Raw genomic sequence first — 17,928 nt, 5'->3', positions numbered from 1 at the left:
GGGGCGGCCCCAGCCGCGACCCGTAGCGCGAGGGGCGGGCGGCGCGCGCGGCCCCGGCCCGCTCCCAGCGCCGCCGCGTCACGGCCCGGCACCGTGACGTCACACACGGCACCGCCGCGCGCGGCACCGCCTGACGTCACCGGGAAAGCACCGTGACGTCACGGCGCGGCCGCCCCGCCGCCCTGGGAACTCGGACGTGGGCGCGCGCCCCGCCCCCCGCCGAGGCCCCGCCCCCCCTGCTGGCGCCACAGCGCCCCCTGGCGGCCCCCGCCGGGCCGGTCCCGGGGGCGGGAAGCGGGAGCGCCGGGGAAGGGTTGGGCATCATGGCAGAGGGGTCTCCGGGTCCTTCCCAGCCGCGGCCTCAGCAGCAGCGGGGAAACCCGAGATAAATGCGGGAGCGCGGTGCTGGCGAGATTAAAGCGAGGAACGAATGGGATGCCGGGCACCCCTCGGGGAACAGCGGCGCGGCGGCTTTGGGGTGAATCCTGGCAAACACGAGCCATGCGGCAGCGACAGACGCGCTTCCAAAAATCACACGTTAACCTGCTGGCTGTAACTCTGGTTAGAATTGAAATAATCGATTGCCAGGATCGATAAAAATCCATATTTTTCCCACTGACAGCACTGGGCCGTGGGCTGCCCGAGCTGGCGCTCTCTTCACAAAGGGCGCTCCAAGCGAGGGAAGGGTCGAGTCTGGCTCAGCAGGAATCAAGACCCTTTCCGTCCCCTCGTAACACCTCTCTCCCGTTCTCCGACTGGCTTTGTCCAGTCTGGAGGTCCGAGAGCAGATCCCAGTGGCCGAATGTCCATCTCGTCTTCCCTGTGTGTGCATGACAGGACGTGCAGCGCTTTCCTCGATAACCAGTGGGCTCACGCTGCAGGACCTGCCGTGGCCTCCCGTCGCCTGGTGCGAGTGACAGAGACACCGAAGCGGTGCTTTGGGAAATGCCGCTCCCTCCTCCAGCTCAGGAGCGAGGAGGAGCTGGGCTCGGCTCTTACTTCTGCCCCCAAAGATGCTCCCCACCTTGTCCCCGGTGCTTGTGACCATCTTTCCCCAAAGTGCCAGTGTAAAGTAAAACCTGGAGCCGTGTCGTATCCTTGTGTGCCACACCCACTGGAATGCTGCTTACACACACACACACACACACACACACACACACACACACACACAAAGCGTTCGCTAAATCAGGGGGTTTGAGCTGCTGTCTCGCTGAAAAGGTCGTTACTGCAGACACCGAAATTGTAGCACTATTCTAATGCATTGCAAAGACAAGCTGCTGTACCAGAAGGGCAGCAGGACTTCAGAGAGCACAAACGCTGTTCTAACACAACCTGATGTATTTTATGGTAGCCAATTAAAATATATTAAGTTGAAATATGCAAGTGCAAACATCCTTATCTTTGTTTTGCTTCAGCTGTGAACATGAAAACATACGACCTCTTAATGTAATAATCCTGGTGATAGATTTGAGATTTATATTTCACCTTTCGCGCTGGGGCTGTTGGCGTGGAAAAGTCTTTCAAGTTCAGTTCAATATCAGCAGTGCTGCAACTGCTAAATAAACACAACTTCAATTTACTGTGCAGACACAGGAAAAACACGATGGAGTTGGAATTACCAGACGCTGGTGTTACGGGGGGAAAGGAACTTTGGGCATGAATTCAGCTGAGGGTCTCTCCTCTAGAGAGCTATGCAGTATTAAACACCACATGAACACAGAAATTAGCAAAATAATCTGGTTAATATTAGTTAATATACCAATGGATTTTAATTGATTATCTGACAGGCTATACTTTCCTAAGAGAGGAGCCTGGGGTCTCCTATGACTGGTGGCCTGCAGCGCAGTCAACAAAAAGACTGCCCAGGTACATAGACTAAGCACTTCTCCAAGTTTAGAAATTTCTCTCTAATAGCCACAGTAATGAAAAGGATAATTATCAGCAATTCCTGCTATGTGATGGGAAAGTGCGATGGTAGTGAAAAATGCACACAGACCCTGGAAAATAACACCCATGCTGAGAACTAAACACTGGGACAAATCTCCCTGATCTCTGAAGGAAAAGGCAACAGAGGTAATAGGAGATGGCTCTCCAGGCACATGGCCTGTTGTGGAAAGGCCAGCTGAGTAATATAAATTAACTAACAGAGCAAGTCCATTCATTTCCATGAAATTTATACCAAGGGATAATTTAGTCTCATTGTACAGAACATAGTCATAGCTTTTGTTTTATTCCCCAAGCAATTTATGTCCAGGGCATAGTCCTAGCAGTGGAATTAGTAGACTAGCAATCTTGTAACTTGTAATACCTTTCCCAATGCTATTAGTACTCTTGAGTGCCTTTCTTCTGAGCTTCTGATTTTTTTTAATAATATTTTCATTCACATAAAATACTAGGTTTTCTTATTACATTTGATGTACCACTGAAGAGGTGCAATTCTAAACCATAATACTGAGAACTGGAAACACAGCAGAATTACCACCTGCAATACATGAGATAAAAAAAGCAACACCTAAAGAACTATTTTAAAATATTGTTGTGGAGGAAGGAGACAGAAAATCTACTATTTATGCTATACTTTCCTTTTGATTGGGGAAATCCACCAGTAATAAATGGAATTCCCTACTGCTTCACATGGTGGCCATTTGGCTCCCTGCCTAATCCATCATGATGAAAGATAAATCATTAATAACTGTAACTATTTCTTGGTGATATGAAATCCTATCTACTGATAATTGATGGCATCGACATCTTTTATAGAGACCAGCTTTCATTACCAACATAGGTCAAAATCAAACTTACAACCTAGAGGTGAAAGGCAGGTTTCTGCTATCAAATCTGTGGGCTGCTGGCTGGTTGGCTCCTACAATGCAGCACAGCCAGTTTATCTGGTATTGCAGCAGGTAATGCATACTTGTAAATGTAAAACCTGCCACCTCCCATCAAACTCTTGGTTAATGCATTGGGGTTTGACCCTCCTCAGAATTTTTTAATTTTAATTTGGGTCAGAAAACAGGTCCAGCTGTTAAAAGACAAAGAGTCTTCATCTAGACTGCCCACAACCAGAACATTTGCCTGATCTAATCAACACCTGCACTTTCAGAGAACAATGTTTTAATGAGCCAGTAAAAAAATTATATAACTACCTCACTGTGAGCTTTGGACACATCTTTTGTGATCTTTATCTCTTCCTCCCCAAAAAAGTGTGAGATACTCCAAAATATGAACGTCCAAAAGAGATATTAGATGAAACCTAATATTGGTCTCATTTATTATATTCTTTCAATAGAAGACAGTATCTCAAAAAATCCTACCCTTCCATTTTCTTAATCAAAGACTTGCAAAATTTGCATATTGATATGACAATTGGTATGATTTTTTAAAATGGTGTGAAAATTTGATACACATTGAACTCCGGATGTCTGAAGTGCTCTTAAAATTTACCCAAATTTCAAAAAACTGCTTAGCCTTTTCACACACTGAAAAGACAGTGTTTGTCCCATACATGGTAGCATTTGTGCTTGGCCCATGCATGTTTGAAAGTGCTGGGTTAAATTCTCAGTCTTAACAGAAGAAATACAGGTCTGCATGATTTGTGAAAGCACAACTTCTAATGACACCAGTCATGTTCCCTGTTATCTTAGACAGAAAATGTGAAGCAGAACAAATATTAGGCTGTTGTCCACAGTTCAGTCATTTTCTGATTACTAGCCAGAATAATACACACTTAAGAAAATTACTTTGCTCTCCAGGAAAAGAATGCTGAAGATATTTTTTGAGGAAATAATCCATATGTTTTTTTCCCCCTCTCTTTAGCACCTACATCTCACTCAGTTTAAGATATACTATACATATTTTTGTGTTTCTAGGAATCACTGTCTGATTGATGCAATGTGAGGTAATAGAGAAAACAAGGCTGATCTTTTTTTTTTCCTCTCTTTTTTTTTCTTTTCCCCCCCCTTTAAACTGTTCCTGTACAGATCGTGTGTATTGTTTCCTTTGGAACTTCCTGAGAAGTTCAGGACATTTACCAATCTGTGACTCTGCTAAACCTGAAAAATTCGTAACTGCTGTGAGAAATTAGGTAATATTGTGATGATTTGAACTTGCAGCTGAACAGTATCATCTGTATTTTTTTCAGCTGATGGAGACTTCATAGCTCTTTGCCTTTGAGTTAAATACATAAACAGAAGTGAAGAGGTTGAGTAGAGACTACTAACAGAAAAAAGGTAGGGAAAAAAGAAAATGTGAATTCTCCAGCTTCTTACTTCAATTTTCATTCTACCATTAAAAGCAATGTTGATCTAACAAGATTTCTTTTATATATAAATAATAACCTATTCTAGATTTAATTGTAATAATATTTGGAATATTTACATAGCTTTCATTTGATTCACGTGTAATTTATTTTCGAGTCATTATTTATAAAACTGTTGTTGTTCTTAACCACAGCCTTCGGAGAGTATAAACCAAAACATTTTCCTTTGGAGGCAGGGAGCAGGAAAGGTGATGGGACTGGGAGATGGCAGTGATTTTCATATAGGTTGCTCCCATACCATGCACGTTGTTTGGTGTCACACGAGCACAGTGCTGACCTGTTTCCTTCCTACTCCATCTGAGCATTGACTTTGGGGTCCAGCAGTGTGTGTGCGCTGTGTCACAGGGCTCCGCCCCTCCCTCTGCTCCTTCCCGCCTTCGCTCCCATACTCACGTGGGAAGCCGAGAAAGCAAACGTTTCATGGAACAGCAGTGTAAATACCAACAGATGTAGCGTATAAGGGACCATCAAGAGAAAGCATGAACCCCAAAACCACTATTAAGAGAAGTAGCAGCCAGTGGAACAGGAGGGGCAAAGACAGGGTAAAAGATTAGATGGAGGGAGAATGCATAGAAGTAGACACTGGAGAAGAAGATGCAGCTCTCCTAGGAAATGAGAAGCAGATGAAAATAGGGAAACAAAGGATTAACAAACACTGATTTTCCTGCCTGACATACTTAACTAAAACCAGGCCCAAATCTCATGTTTGAGAAGATTAGTCAAGACCCTCCTGTTCCTATAGCATCCCTGGTCACTGCTTTAACACATTCAGCTTGTTCAGATATCTGATTTCTGAGTCCTTTGTGTTGGATAGTGATAAGCTGATCAGCTTTAAGGACTAAACAGTTTTAGATTCCTCGCATTATTATTCCAGCGTGAATAATCACATTTTATAACTCAAAACCATTCCATTCAAGCATAAAAAAACCCCACTAATGTGATTGAGTGTGTTCCAAGAAAGGGCAGGAAAGGATACCACCTCAATCATTTTGCTGTTCAGAAAATGACTGTTCAATTATGTTTCAGTCTTGAGATTTTTCTTCATAATCTCCAGAGTAGGTGAGCGTCCCCTGGCCTGAATACCTGCTGTAATTTGATTCTCCAGCACTTTACAGACGTGTTGGTGACTATCTACATCTCTGATCTAATAAAAGTGTAGATAGTAACTGCACCTTGCAGTTTCTAGTCTCTTCTCTGAGCAGAAAAAGTCCATTAGGGTTGGTATTGCCCTGAAGTAAGGAAACTTTAAGAGTCCAAAAAAGCTAAATCAATAATAGGAATCAAATACAGAAACTGCAGCACTGACGTGGAAGAGAGAGAACATGGTGACCTATCATGGTTTTTCATGGGGCAATATCCCACGTTGTTGGATTTTTAAGAGTTATTGTTCTTCAGTGATAGGTCAAATAGCATGGATAAACTTTTAAAATGAATGATTATATTTTAATATACATAGGCACATCTTATGTATTTAAACATAAGTGCCTTTTAATGACAGAGTCAGTATCACAGTTCATAATCCACCTTTGTCTTTTAACCCTCACTACCACCGAGACAACAGAAGCCTCACAGACATTTAGTCTCTCCCATAAAGACAAGCTACCTGACAAGCAAGTAGGAATTAGGACAGTCTCCCAACTCTGTGCTATATTCCCATTATTCCTGTGAGTATGCACTTGGCCAAAGGCAAAATTTCTGGTGCAGTGGTCAATGGCCTCTCAATGTTTCTGATGCTGTAGATTGTTTGCAGCTTGCAGATATGCTGAAGGCCCTTGGATGTGGGTATTCCTTTGTGATATAATGAGACCTCTCTCTCCAGAAGACACAACCATTTTGGTAAATGAACACAATTTCTGTTACCCCCCTCTGGGGGAATTCTACATGACTCCAGCTCAGATCTTCGTTTTATCTTATTTTTAAGTGGTTTGCATGCCTAGTCAGTACCCTACTATCTGTCCTCAGAGGGCAATAATGTTTATTAATAAACTTGAAGATGCTATCAAACAACTTGAGTCTGAAAATACAGAGACATCTCATACTGTTGGCTGTATTGGTGTCAGGCAACAGAGCAATATTTTGGCAAACATCACAGCATATAAGCAGAATGAATAAGTGCGAAAGCAGAAAAATAAAGAGGCTGCAGTGTTACTTTCCAGTTGTCAGTAACAACTCTGATTCTGTAATTTTTACTCTCTGGTTTATGCTGCTCATTCGAAAAGTATTTGTGAACGTCAGAGCTTGTGAGCAACTTACCTGCACATCAGTTGTACCTAACAGACCCACTTCAAACAGCCAAACAATACCACATGCTGCCTCACACACAGCCTGTGCTCTAATCACCTCCCATCCACTCACAGCCAGAAATGTTGTCTGTCTGGGTGGCATCTGCACTGCCTCACTCAGGGGTTTCTCTCCGATATAAATGTGCCAGTTTGGACAAGCCAGCTGAGACCAACTGAGGTTGGAGCCTCCACTTAAATGCTCCTACGCCTACAAACTAAACACAATATTAAGTAACATCAGCTGAAATGTAAGTCGTATCTCATTTATTTAAATTTGAAAAAAAACCAGCATAAATTCTGACATCTTAGAAATAATTAAAAAAAATGCAATGAACTTTTCTGCTAACTAGCCAGTTCACTACTGAGTGCAATACCCTCACACCTTTCAGATCATTTGTCATTGCCTGTTGCTTCTCCAGAAATATTCTAAGCAGCAGCTTGATGCTGCCTGTAACACATGGGCTCCTTTGCAGGCAAGTACAGAAATTGGAAAAGTCACACCTTGTCCATAGTGGTTGCTGGTTGTAAATAAGGCAGCAACACCCAGGGGCCAGCACAGCCCACCCCAGCTGTATGCTCCACTCTCTCAGAGGATGAGGCACTTCTTAAGCCACCCGAAGCTCTCTGCAGAAACCAATGCATGGTACCCAGACAGCATTACATTATTCTAATCAACACTGAATATCACTAGGGAAGCAGCTATTGCATTCACAGACATGACAGGGTCTCTGGAGAGATGATGTTTCATCAGCCCTGTCCTGAAGAGACCACTGTCAAGGGCTAAAGACTATAGCTCTGTATGCTGGCATAGGATTTAACTACCTGTTATGCAGAGGTAAATCCCATTGATACCAGTTGGAGACATTCAGTATTCACACAACTTCTAGACCACTTCTGGAGATGTGTGAATCTGGAATCACATTTTAGACATCTGCTTTTGAAAGGTGGGGGTCAAATGATGCCATTCACTTTTATTCAGGTGAGACTGTAGAGGAAACTGAGGATGTGATGCATTTACAATTACATATTTGCAGGAACACACCACTGTGTGTGGCAGTAGGATGGCTTTTTAGACTTTCTGGACCTCAGGTGGTTTCTGCTCCTAATACCATTAAAAGCATATTTACTGAAGCAGCCCATGAGGCAAACATCAGACCCACAGAAACAACAACTGAAGTGGGAGAGACCCTCTGAACTCTATGAAATATTCACAAACAGCTTTAGGAGCCCTGGCACGAAGTGAAGTACTTTCAAGCATAGACAGAAAACCTAATGGATATAAAAATCCTTTTTTACCTCTTGGTGAGATTTGTTTTCACAGACCTAGCTATGATATGAGAAAATGCATTAGGTCATTCAGTCTGCCTCCTCTTCCAGGAGAGAAGTGGTCCCAGTGCTACTTTTTATAACATTTGTTCTGCCTAGCTCTGCCTGACTCATACAATATAAGCCAAACCCACTTCTTGGGAATCTTCTAATTTTTTATAAATATTTGACTTTGTGGAATTTACCCAAGTATTCCACCCAGAACAATTCAACACAATACGTATAAAGACACTGCGATGTCATGATTGTTATCCTGTTGATTTCATACTTATCCCCTTAGGCAACTCTAAATAATTTCTCAGCCAGTGTGGTGGTGATGTCCCTCTAATATCTGTCTACAGTCATCCTCCTCCCCATTTGAACACATTATAGCTGTGCTCTGCTGTGACTGAGACTCCACAAGCAAATTCTTTCAGATGTTCTCCTGTCTGTCCCTTCCTCTCTGTACTCAAGACATTATTATTATTACACTTGAGAAAAAGGACAAGGAAAAGAAAGAAGGAGAAAGAAATCGAATGGAAAGGCAAAAATGCCTTTTTTCGTGCTTCCCCAGTTGTGCAGGCACAAAAAGATCCATCCTAAATGGATGGCCCACACATAATTTAAGTTTTACCTCTAGGATTTATGATAAGGGTATTATTTTTATTTCTGCTTACTCTTACGTGCCTCATAAATCCTTTTTTTTTGCAATTATTAGAACATTTGAGTTTTCCATTGTGGTTTGGACAGTTCAGAAAAATGGTGCTGCACCTAGAAGAGGTTAAACAGGAAGAGTTTCTGCTCTCACACATCTCAATATCAAGATAATGAACAGAGAACTCCCCCTGAAGGATTTTGTTTCCAGGATCTGTATCTCCCAAGAGATTGTACGAAAAGTGCCACAATCATTTACAGAGGAGAACTGAGTTCAAGAAGATCATTCTAAGATCCCTGTAACATTTGTTTTCTTTGCATATTATCCTTTCTGCTTCAAAAGAAAGAAAAAAACCCCATATAAAACACAGTCATTCCCTCATCAAAGCTGCCTTCCATATATGTGAAGTTTTCCAAAACATAGAGACTTTATCGATTGCTGTTTTTTAAAATCACCCTAAAATGGACTTCAAACTCAAAGTGGTAGAGGAACAGGTACAGACACTTTAAAATTTCAAAAATATTTACAGTTTAAGAAATATCTGTCACTTTTTTTTTAATTTTTACAATCTGACCAAATCATAATTTTTTTCAGCATTTGAAGTCTCTAACAGGTAAAGCAGAACAGCAAAAACATTAACATAGCACAGCTTATGTATTAAAAATTTCATCAACTGTTGCATACAATCATCTCTCTGAAATAAAGCTCTGAAATACACAGAGCTACAAGTCCTACCACAGCCAGACTAAGCTGCTCTTTACACAAGGTTCTCCTGGGGTAAATTCTCACCCTGGAAGCAGCTTAAATTCATGACGCTATTCACTAAGTGATGATTATTCTAATTTTACTCCAGGGGAAACAAAGGCAAGTAAGAAAAAGCATTTGTCTAAAACCATAGAGTAACTCAGGTGCATTTCACTGACCTGTGTAAACTCAGCATGTTGTTTTAATAAGTAGATTAAACTCTTTCCACATTAGGGGAAACTTTTTTCAAGTTATTACTTTTCTGAGCAGAGGACATATATTTCAATATACTGGTACCTTTGACAGAAAGCAAGACTGCAGGTTTTTTACCTTCCAGTATTATGAAGTGTGGCAACATGCAAGTGAACTTCTGCCTGTCTGCAGGACTTTCAATAGGAAGAGGTTCTGGCAATAGCTGCATTCCCTGTAGGATATATACAGCAACTGGGTCAGCCTGTTTACAAAACAGCTTGTGATCATCACGGCAGCACTCAGCAGCTATGAATATATCATACCAGAGTCTAATTAAAGACAGACACAGTTAAAGCACTGCAAAATAAGGAAGCAGTGGCACTTAATAAAAGTGTTCAGGACTGGGAGGAGGCTGGGGTTTTTAGTCTCACTACTTTGAAGGTCAGCTAACCAGGTTTATTCCGATCAAGAATTAAAACATCCATCTAAACATCTGCTGAAGACAGTCAGCTCATTCCCTCAGGAGAAGAGTGAAATTTGTAACAAGATGCAGCAGTTTGAACGGTGAAAAGAATCATTGTAAGGGGAAACCCAAAAATAAACATTAATTGAACTTGGGTATTTGTGCAGAAAATGGATATGTCACTATACCAATAGCTGTACAAAGTGTAAGTGTTACTATCCTTACCCTTCAGAACACGACTGGAACTCTACTTTCTCTCTTAAATATACATACTGTGTTAATACCTGGTTAATCCCTAGTGTGATGTGTCAGGACTGACTCCTAATTTGTCTAGACTCTGATTTTGTGCACAAAAAGTAGTCTTTGTCAGGCAATGTCTATTCCTAAATGACAGAGTACAGATTAGAAAGGAGGTAGGAAAGTGCCTATTTCTATCCCAGCTATGGAGAGGAGAAGGCTGTATTTTCTGGAACAAAATAGTTATGCTAATGCTCCCAGCAAGCAATGGATTATCCCAACACTAGGATATACTCCAATAATGGCTGAGTCATTTTTATTTTATGGTGAAGTCTCAGGCAAGGGAAAACAGCCATTTTTGAGAAGACCAAGTTCTAGCAGATAAGTACTACAGAAAAAAGATATGAAAAATTAGGCAGGGGGACCTCTCTTGTACTTATACTGCTCTTCCAGAAAGGTTGTGTTTTTCTTTTACTCCATCCACTTTGCTTTTGTAAAGCTGCAGAGAAAAGATGAAAATCAACAATCCAGTCCATTTGTTTCATATCTGCTTACTTCACAGGCACTTTCTCTCCCTTTTTGGATATGCTGTGGTAAATAACTTCCCAAAGTATGTTCCCAGAGCAATGCTTTGACTCTAGAGCAGGTTTGCTCTGGCAAGTTGCAGAGAAAGTGGGATCATTATAGCTGAGTAGCCAAGCAAGCTGTTCACTTTCCTGTTCATGATACCCGTAATAGCTGGGTGGCTTGGAGTAAGCAAGGAAGAACAGATCCACCTCCCAAGCCTAATTATCTCATACTACACTGCTGAGTCCATATCTGTGTCCAGCAAGATGACACACTAAGGTACATAATACCAGTAACACTGACTGCTCCCAGTAGATGCTCAGTCCTTTAGTAGGCTAAATGTGGATTCCAAAGCACAGCCATGGCCAATCACACTAAGTATTTTATATATTGTTATATGTATACTCATAACCAGGTCTCCCTCCACACACAAAGTTTAAGACCATGCATACTTCCTTTACCAGAGTAGAACCAGAGTTCCCTTTTTGATGCTTTTGGTCTCTTGCATGTTTATAGCATGAGAGCTTCAAGTGTTTCACAGGAACAGAAGAGATGATGTTGATTTTTCATCAGAGTTAAACAGCAGGGAAAACATTTCTATTGATCTGGGAGTTAATTTTAGAGGACATCAAGAGCTGTGCAGAGCTGCTGCAGTAGGTCTGCTGAAGAGGTTCAGAACTGGTCTTTCTCTCCACCAAAACAGGCAAATAAGTGACTTCACCCCTCACGCCTATAGTGAGAAAGAGCGTCAGACAGCAGCAACCTTTCTACTTGGATAATTCCCTTTCCTACCTAGTAAGTGACTCCATGCTGCTCTTCTTTCTGAAGGGAAATTCAAGAGAACCAGACAGCTTCCCCTCAGCTGCATGCACGTGTCCCAGGAACCAAGGACTTCTCAGAGGGCCCAGCACAGGCTCTGGATACTTCACTACCCACAGACAACACGTGATACTGAAATGCCACAAGCCCATTAGAGTTGAGCAAAAGTTCCAAGTTACCAAAAGGATTTTAAATTAGAATAAGAGAGAAACTCACCACTACAGTACAGAGCAGATACATATTTTGTATTAACTTCTATAGCATTTTGTTGACTGGTAAGAACTCAGGTGCTTCTCCCACAACACTTCAGATTTCCTAAAATCAGCATGTCTTAGAGCCTGGAAAAGCAGGTAACACTCAGTAAGGATACGGAACAAGAACTACACAGCTGACCAGAAACACCTTTAACAGAATCAGCACTTCCATTAATAACCTTGGTGAAGTCGAACTGTTGAGCTGTTACAAATTTATATAGATCCACCAATTTCAACGCTCAGATACCTTCAAATACACTTAAATTTGAACAACTAAACAAATTAAACTATTTGGTTTAGAAATGTCAGTAGTTTTAGTACTGAGCCCTACTTCAGAATGTCTCTGTACACAAAACCAAGCATATCCCAAGATAACTGTGCTCCAACTTTCTGCTTCAGTCGCTCCACATCTTCCATAACTCTCATTTACTCCCTCTAGGATGTTCCTTTACACTTATGTCACCTGAAAAATTAAAAGATGCTCTTTCAGGGCACACACAGGCAAGATGCACACATGGCCAGGCAGAGCAGCACAGCTGCATTCTGTACTTTCTATTCCCTGACAGGGACTGCCAGGTAAGAATCGTAGATGTATACAATCATTAATATTAGCAACACTGAAGAAGCCTAGTGATAAAACCCCATAGTGAATGCTAATGAAAGTGTTCATCATCTTAGGTAGTATTTCATGCATGTCTTCCAGGCAATCACAGTAAGTTTCCTGTAATAAAATTATTTTAAATTTAATTGTTGCATGTAATAATTCCATTATTTATGGATTTAGTTATTTAATTATTACTTAATATTTCAGCCTCTTCTGTTGCAGCAGCTAATTGTTCAGGAAACAATGTAAATGCTGTGGGCAGGCAACGGAGTGGGAAGTACTGCCCAGTGAAAAATGCAAAATAACAAACTCTAACAGCAACTTAAAAAAAAAAATAGCTAAAGCTACCTGAAGTGAAACTCATTAAAACAGGCAAGTTGGACAAGGAGCAGTAGAAGCAGGAATACTTATTTTTTTGTGGCCACAGTGTTGATACTAATACAAGAAAGTAAAACAGACAATGAGAAGCAAACAGATTTCCAGATCAAGGAAAACTGAAACAGCTACAGGTGGTGTTAAGAAAAACACTGAGCACTTTTTTTTTTAATTACTGTTTTTATTACTTGGGTAAGAGAGGGCTCTGACAAAATAATGTGCTACAATATACAGTATATTTAAAGCACAGAAATTCAAACCCAATAAAACTTCAAAGACCCAACTGCATTTCCAGGGTGGAGTCCACTATTTCACAGTGTGTTTCTTGTGCCCCACACGCAGCTTATGTGCCAAACCCTCTCCAGCTGTTCTCCAGCATTTCCAGAGTAGTTAATGATACTGTTCAAATAGAACTATTTCTTCTTGAGAGCTCTCTTTCCTTCACCCTTCTTTGGTTTTTCCTTCCCACGGAGCTTTTTCAATCGCCTCATCTCCTCCTTAAAGTCTTGATGCTCATCCCTAGATTAGGAGGAAAGTAAAAAAATTTACTCTGTTTTTTGGAATACTGAGATGTGAAAGGTTCTTTGAAGTATGTGATAATGAAAAAAACCCCTTTTTTTTAACCATGAAGTCCATATTGAAACTCACTGCAATGTATTCCTTATTACTGCTACAGTATCACTGAAAAATAACAAGAGATTTCCTCTGGTACTTTCAGAACTAACAAGGTTGCCCTTTTCAGCAAAAAATGGTGTGTGCATATTTGTATTATTTCAATTGCATTTATTGATCCACTGTGCTTAAATGAGCAGTAAAATGTAACAATCAGCAAGAGACAAGAATGAGATTCCCCCCTTCTCATCTGGCCCAGCAGTCTAGCAATAGCACATTGTGTTCCTGTGCTAGATACTAAGTTCAGGTCATTAGCTTCTAAGGAAACAGGGCCATGCTTAGCAGTAATTACAGCCCATGACACTGCTCTCAGGAGACTTCAAGAATGAGTTATGAAGAAACCATGAGTAGTGGTAGAATCTTAACAGGAGAATAAAATAGGAAGGAGGATGAAGGGGCCGGCAGAGATAATTAATCCTCAATAATGATCTAATAAATTTGATTAATCTCTGTGCCTGTATTTTTCAGTGCATAGCAATTTTCAAAAGTCATAACTTCATCCTACGTGGCCTAGGGTTGCTGCACTGCTATTTTTCTACACAACTTCTCTAAATAGTACCAAAAAGCTTGTGATTTATTATCAGGTCCTGTTAGTCTGTGACTCTTCATTACATATCTCTGAGCTGCAAGCCTGACCCCTCTACAAGCTCTCTGTATACAGAGCAGCTAGAGAAGGAACTTGAGATTAATAGGGGAAGAGTAAGGAACATGGACATGTCATCAGGGCTTTCTGTGTAAGCAAACATCTACTAGAAAATGTTGGACACCCACCTAAACTAAGAGCATCCTGGACACAATCCTTGATGGCTCGTATTGTGATACTACCAATAGAAATTAATCTAGTTTGACCTCATAGGGTTGGCAGCCTCTCTTTTTTAAAGGATTTCTTTAGTGCTACCTGATTGAAGTGAAAGAAATGCATTTGACTCCTGCTGATGTTCTTTAGTAGTGCAAATTTTTTCTGCTAGAGACTGTGGAAATTCATGTGGAAATTAGACAACTGGTTTGGATGAAGCTGGAATTAACAAGGCTATTTAAACGACATTTGAATTTAATTTAACCTCATTTATTTTAAAGGATGAAAAAGCCCTGTGGCCTAACATACACTTGCCTTCTCTTCTACATTTCACTTATTAGCTGCTGAATGATTGAGAAATATATCATAAGGCTGACTTGGGGCAATTTTGGCATTAACATCACCTCTTCGTAGCACATGCATTTGCCATATTCAGAACTACAGCCCCATCTCCTGTCTATGAGAAAGTTCTCTTCCCTTCCCCACAAAGCCAAAGCAGGAACTATTTCTTATGTAACTGTTTGCCCAAAACTAGACCTAAAGTCTTTTTCACAAAAGGTTCCAATTATGGCAAAAGTTAGACAGCAGTCACTTATTTTATGCTCCTTGCCCTCAGTGCAACAATCAAGTGTGCATTTCCATATGCACCATATTCAGAACTAAAACTTTTTTCTCTTTCCCTTGAGGAAAACGACTGTCAGCAGACTCACACCCACCCCTTTCCCATCTCCAGTCCTGCTCCCAACCCTATAAGCCCAGAGAGTACCTGTAGAGACCAAAGTAGCGAAGTTTCTTCATGAGGGCGTAGTAGGTGTTGTGAGGAGGGTACCAGCTGTGCACCTCCTTCCTCTTGGCCAAGGGCTGCTCACTGAACAACTTCACCACCTTCATAGATTTTGAGTCAGTCGGCCTGACAACATCTCCGAATATCTGAGCACTCAGCCGGGCCATTTGGAGGGCGTAACTGGAAACACTGGACATGTCTCAAGGAAGAGTGGGCACACATAGACAGACAGATGGACTTTCCTGCAAAAGGAAGCACAAGAGAGCCACAGATGGTTGAGCATCACAGGCTATCCCAGAATTAAGGCAGATGAAACAACGCACGTATACTGATCACATGTTTGAAGTCTCACCTTCCTTGCATGAAATCAGTCTAATCCTTAGTACATAGTTTTGCACACACAGAACATCAACACCAATTCAGGTACAATTACCAGCCTAACTAGGACACTACACTATTGCTGTCTATAGAGAGCAATACTGGCTATAAAAGTACCTTCACTGAAGCACAATTTACCATGGCTAATTTATTAGCAGATGCCACTCGGCTTGCTCAAGACTGCCTTTAAACTCCCATCACAGGAACAATTACAGTGTGAGCTCTGCCAAAAATAGCACCTGCTGCAATACTGCTGACTTCTACACAAGCACCAGGTAAGACACCATTTGAACATATTGAGGAAGCAACCTGGAAGTTTTGCTCATGAAAATTTCTCACCCAACTTAAAACACTGTTATAATCTGTCTAACAAGAATGGCCAAACAACTGTAAAAATAAATAAATCATGTTTCTCTATATGAATCACACAGATCCTTCCCATCTCAATTCTCTTCCCTTAATCATCTACGTCATCTTTTTCTTCATTCTCTTTTTGGTCTCCCACAATAGCCATTCTTTTTGAGAGGAAAAAAACTTCCCTGTGCTAGATTCTTTTTTCCAAGAAAATCCATCAGCAGCTTCCCATTCTCTTTTAGCCACCCCCCTCCTAAAGACCTCTGCAACAAAAATGCCTTGAAGACAAAACCATTGTTATCAGGCCACCAGAGACAACATCCACGCTCTTAAAGGAGCACGAAGAAGGGTTTTCTCTCAGCTTTTCTAATCCTCCCCACTTTTCCACTTTTTTACATCTTTACTCTTCCTTTGCAAAATGAGTTGTAATAGACAAGAATGGGAATCCCATAATTCTGTATTTTAAGCTGTATGTGGCCTGTACTGTGCCTTTTTGAATAAGTGATAAGTCTCTGGAGACATAAAGTGAGGTTTAAGTGCACTACACTGAGGTTAAAGTTTAAAATTCTCGTTTTAAGTATTGCACAGCTGATTCCAGATGAGCGTAGAAAATTAAAGAGCATGGATAAGAGTAATCAGAAGGACAGTGCTAAGTCTATTTCAGCATGATTACATGAAGCCTGTTGTTTAATAATGCAAATTAGAAGTATTCATAACCTCACTTACAGGACCTGATGTACAACTGTCTGCTTTGATTTACTCCTGTTAGCAGAGCTCTATAAAAGGAAGCAGGAAAAAAACGAAGCATGTAATTACAAGTAATCTGAGTCTGAGAGAGAAATGGAAAAATTAACAAAAAGGAAGGCTAAGTATCACAGACCTCAAGCCAAGGCAGCAGGCCTAGTGTGAGAAGGCAGAAGCTCTTCAGTGACTGCAAGGCAGCACTTCCACCTGAGCATCTATTACGTGGGGCAATGATCACAAAAGTGGTGCTAAGCCATCCACTTCAGAACAGCCAAACCTAATTCCTACATTCAGAGACAAAGCAACAAATTTTCCCCCAAAATCTTCATCACATCACTTTGAAAGTATCACTAGACTCAAGTCAAACAACGAAGCTTGCTTAATCTCTTCTTACTGCAGCTTTAAAATGAAAGCACCTTTAGCTCCTAAACGATGCAAACTTGTGGTCTGATGAATCTGATTTTCACTTTAGAATTCCTGCTATAGGAATCTAAGCAGCCCAAGCTAACGCTAGAGACCTCCACTAATCCTCACCAGACTAAGAATGTTTGAGAGAGAAGAAAGGTAAAGACTACAAACTCCCAAGAGCCAGAGCCATCCAAAGCCTGGTTTAGGGCGATCTCTGATTCTGTGAGATGCGACAGAACAGTTTTGTTACTGCCACTTCCAGCGAGGACATTTTCAGGATCGCCCACTAGTAATTAACACACCTAAACCAAAACCAAAACCAGCCTCCAGCGCTGCCGCTCCACCTCCTCCCCGCTCCTCACTCCCACTCAAAGCAACCTTTCCCGCCCTAAGCTGTTTGTTTTTATTTCCCAATCCACCAGCTTGTCTCACACAGCTTCCTTCTCACTCGGAATACAGGAGGAAAACTTTCTGTTTTCGGAGTGACTCCTGATTTTAACCACGAGCACACCGGGAAGAGAAGGCCGCCCCGGGGCACGGAGGTCACCGGAGGCAGGCGCGGCGCATCCTCCAGCCCGAGCCGGCCCCGCTTCCCTCCGGCAGGGCAGCTCCCGGGGACAGAGCCCCGCATCTCCCGGGGCCCATTTCCCCCTTTCCCGGCCCCGGCCCCGCTCACCCGGCAGCGCCCGGGCGGACCCGCGGCCGGCGCGGAGCGATGATGCAGAGGGGGCGGTCGGTGATGCCGGAGGGGGCGGTCGGTGATGCCGAGGGGGCGGTCGGTGATGCCGGAGTGTGGCGCGGGCGGGTGACGAGCGGGGAGAGGCGGGATCGTCCCCGCCCCGGTCCCGCCTGCACGGGCGGACCTGCCTTGTCTTTCCCCGCAATGAGTGACGGCTTGTCAGGTGCCGAGCATCGTCGTCATAGAATCATAGAATATCCTGAGTTGGAAGAGACCCACAAGGATCGTCGAGTCCAAC

General features: G+C 42.1%; 1 protein-coding gene and 1 long non-coding RNA gene across 2 annotated transcripts; one reads left to right on the top strand and one right to left on the bottom strand.

The window, feature by feature from the left end:
- Positions 1-1,162: 1,162 nt before the first annotated feature.
- Positions 1,163-6,253, top strand: LOC113952484. Its single transcript, XR_003529561.1, has 4 exons — positions 1,163-2,073; positions 4,142-4,229; positions 5,873-5,982; positions 6,076-6,253. It is a non-coding gene; the product is annotated as an uncharacterized LOC113952484 (long non-coding RNA).
- Positions 6,254-12,986: 6,733 nt separating this feature from the next.
- MRPS33 (mitochondrial ribosomal protein S33) lies at positions 12,987-17,756 on the bottom strand. The gene is made up of 3 exons (XM_027654597.1): positions 17,628-17,756; positions 15,050-15,309; positions 12,987-13,334 (listed from the first exon to the last, which is right to left on the bottom strand). Exons 2-3 carry the CDS (start codon positions 15,262-15,264, stop codon positions 13,229-13,231), a joined length of 321 nt encoding a protein of 106 aa, XP_027510398.1. The 5' UTR covers positions 15,265-15,309; positions 17,628-17,756; the 3' UTR covers positions 12,987-13,228.
- Positions 17,757-17,928: the final 172 nt, after the last annotated feature.

This window comes from Corapipo altera, unplaced genomic scaffold (assembly GCF_003945725.1).
Source record: "Corapipo altera isolate COAL_440 unplaced genomic scaffold, ASM394572v1 1, whole genome shotgun sequence".
Classification (NCBI taxonomy): Eukaryota; Metazoa; Chordata; class Aves; order Passeriformes; family Pipridae; genus Corapipo; species Corapipo altera.
This window is presented reverse-complemented; position numbering and strand designations above follow the sequence as displayed.

What these genes read in the sequence shown, in the direction of transcription:
- MRPS33 (XM_027654597.1), bottom strand. Translation starts at nt 15,264, where the DNA reads ATGTCCAGTGTTTCCAGTTACGCCCTCCAAATGGCCCGGCTGAGTGCT. An exon ending in CGCTACTTTGGTCTCTACAG is followed by an intron (nt 13,335 to 15,049) that starts GTACTCTCTGGG and finishes CTCCTAATCTAG; the next exon opens with GGATGAGCATCAAGACTTTA.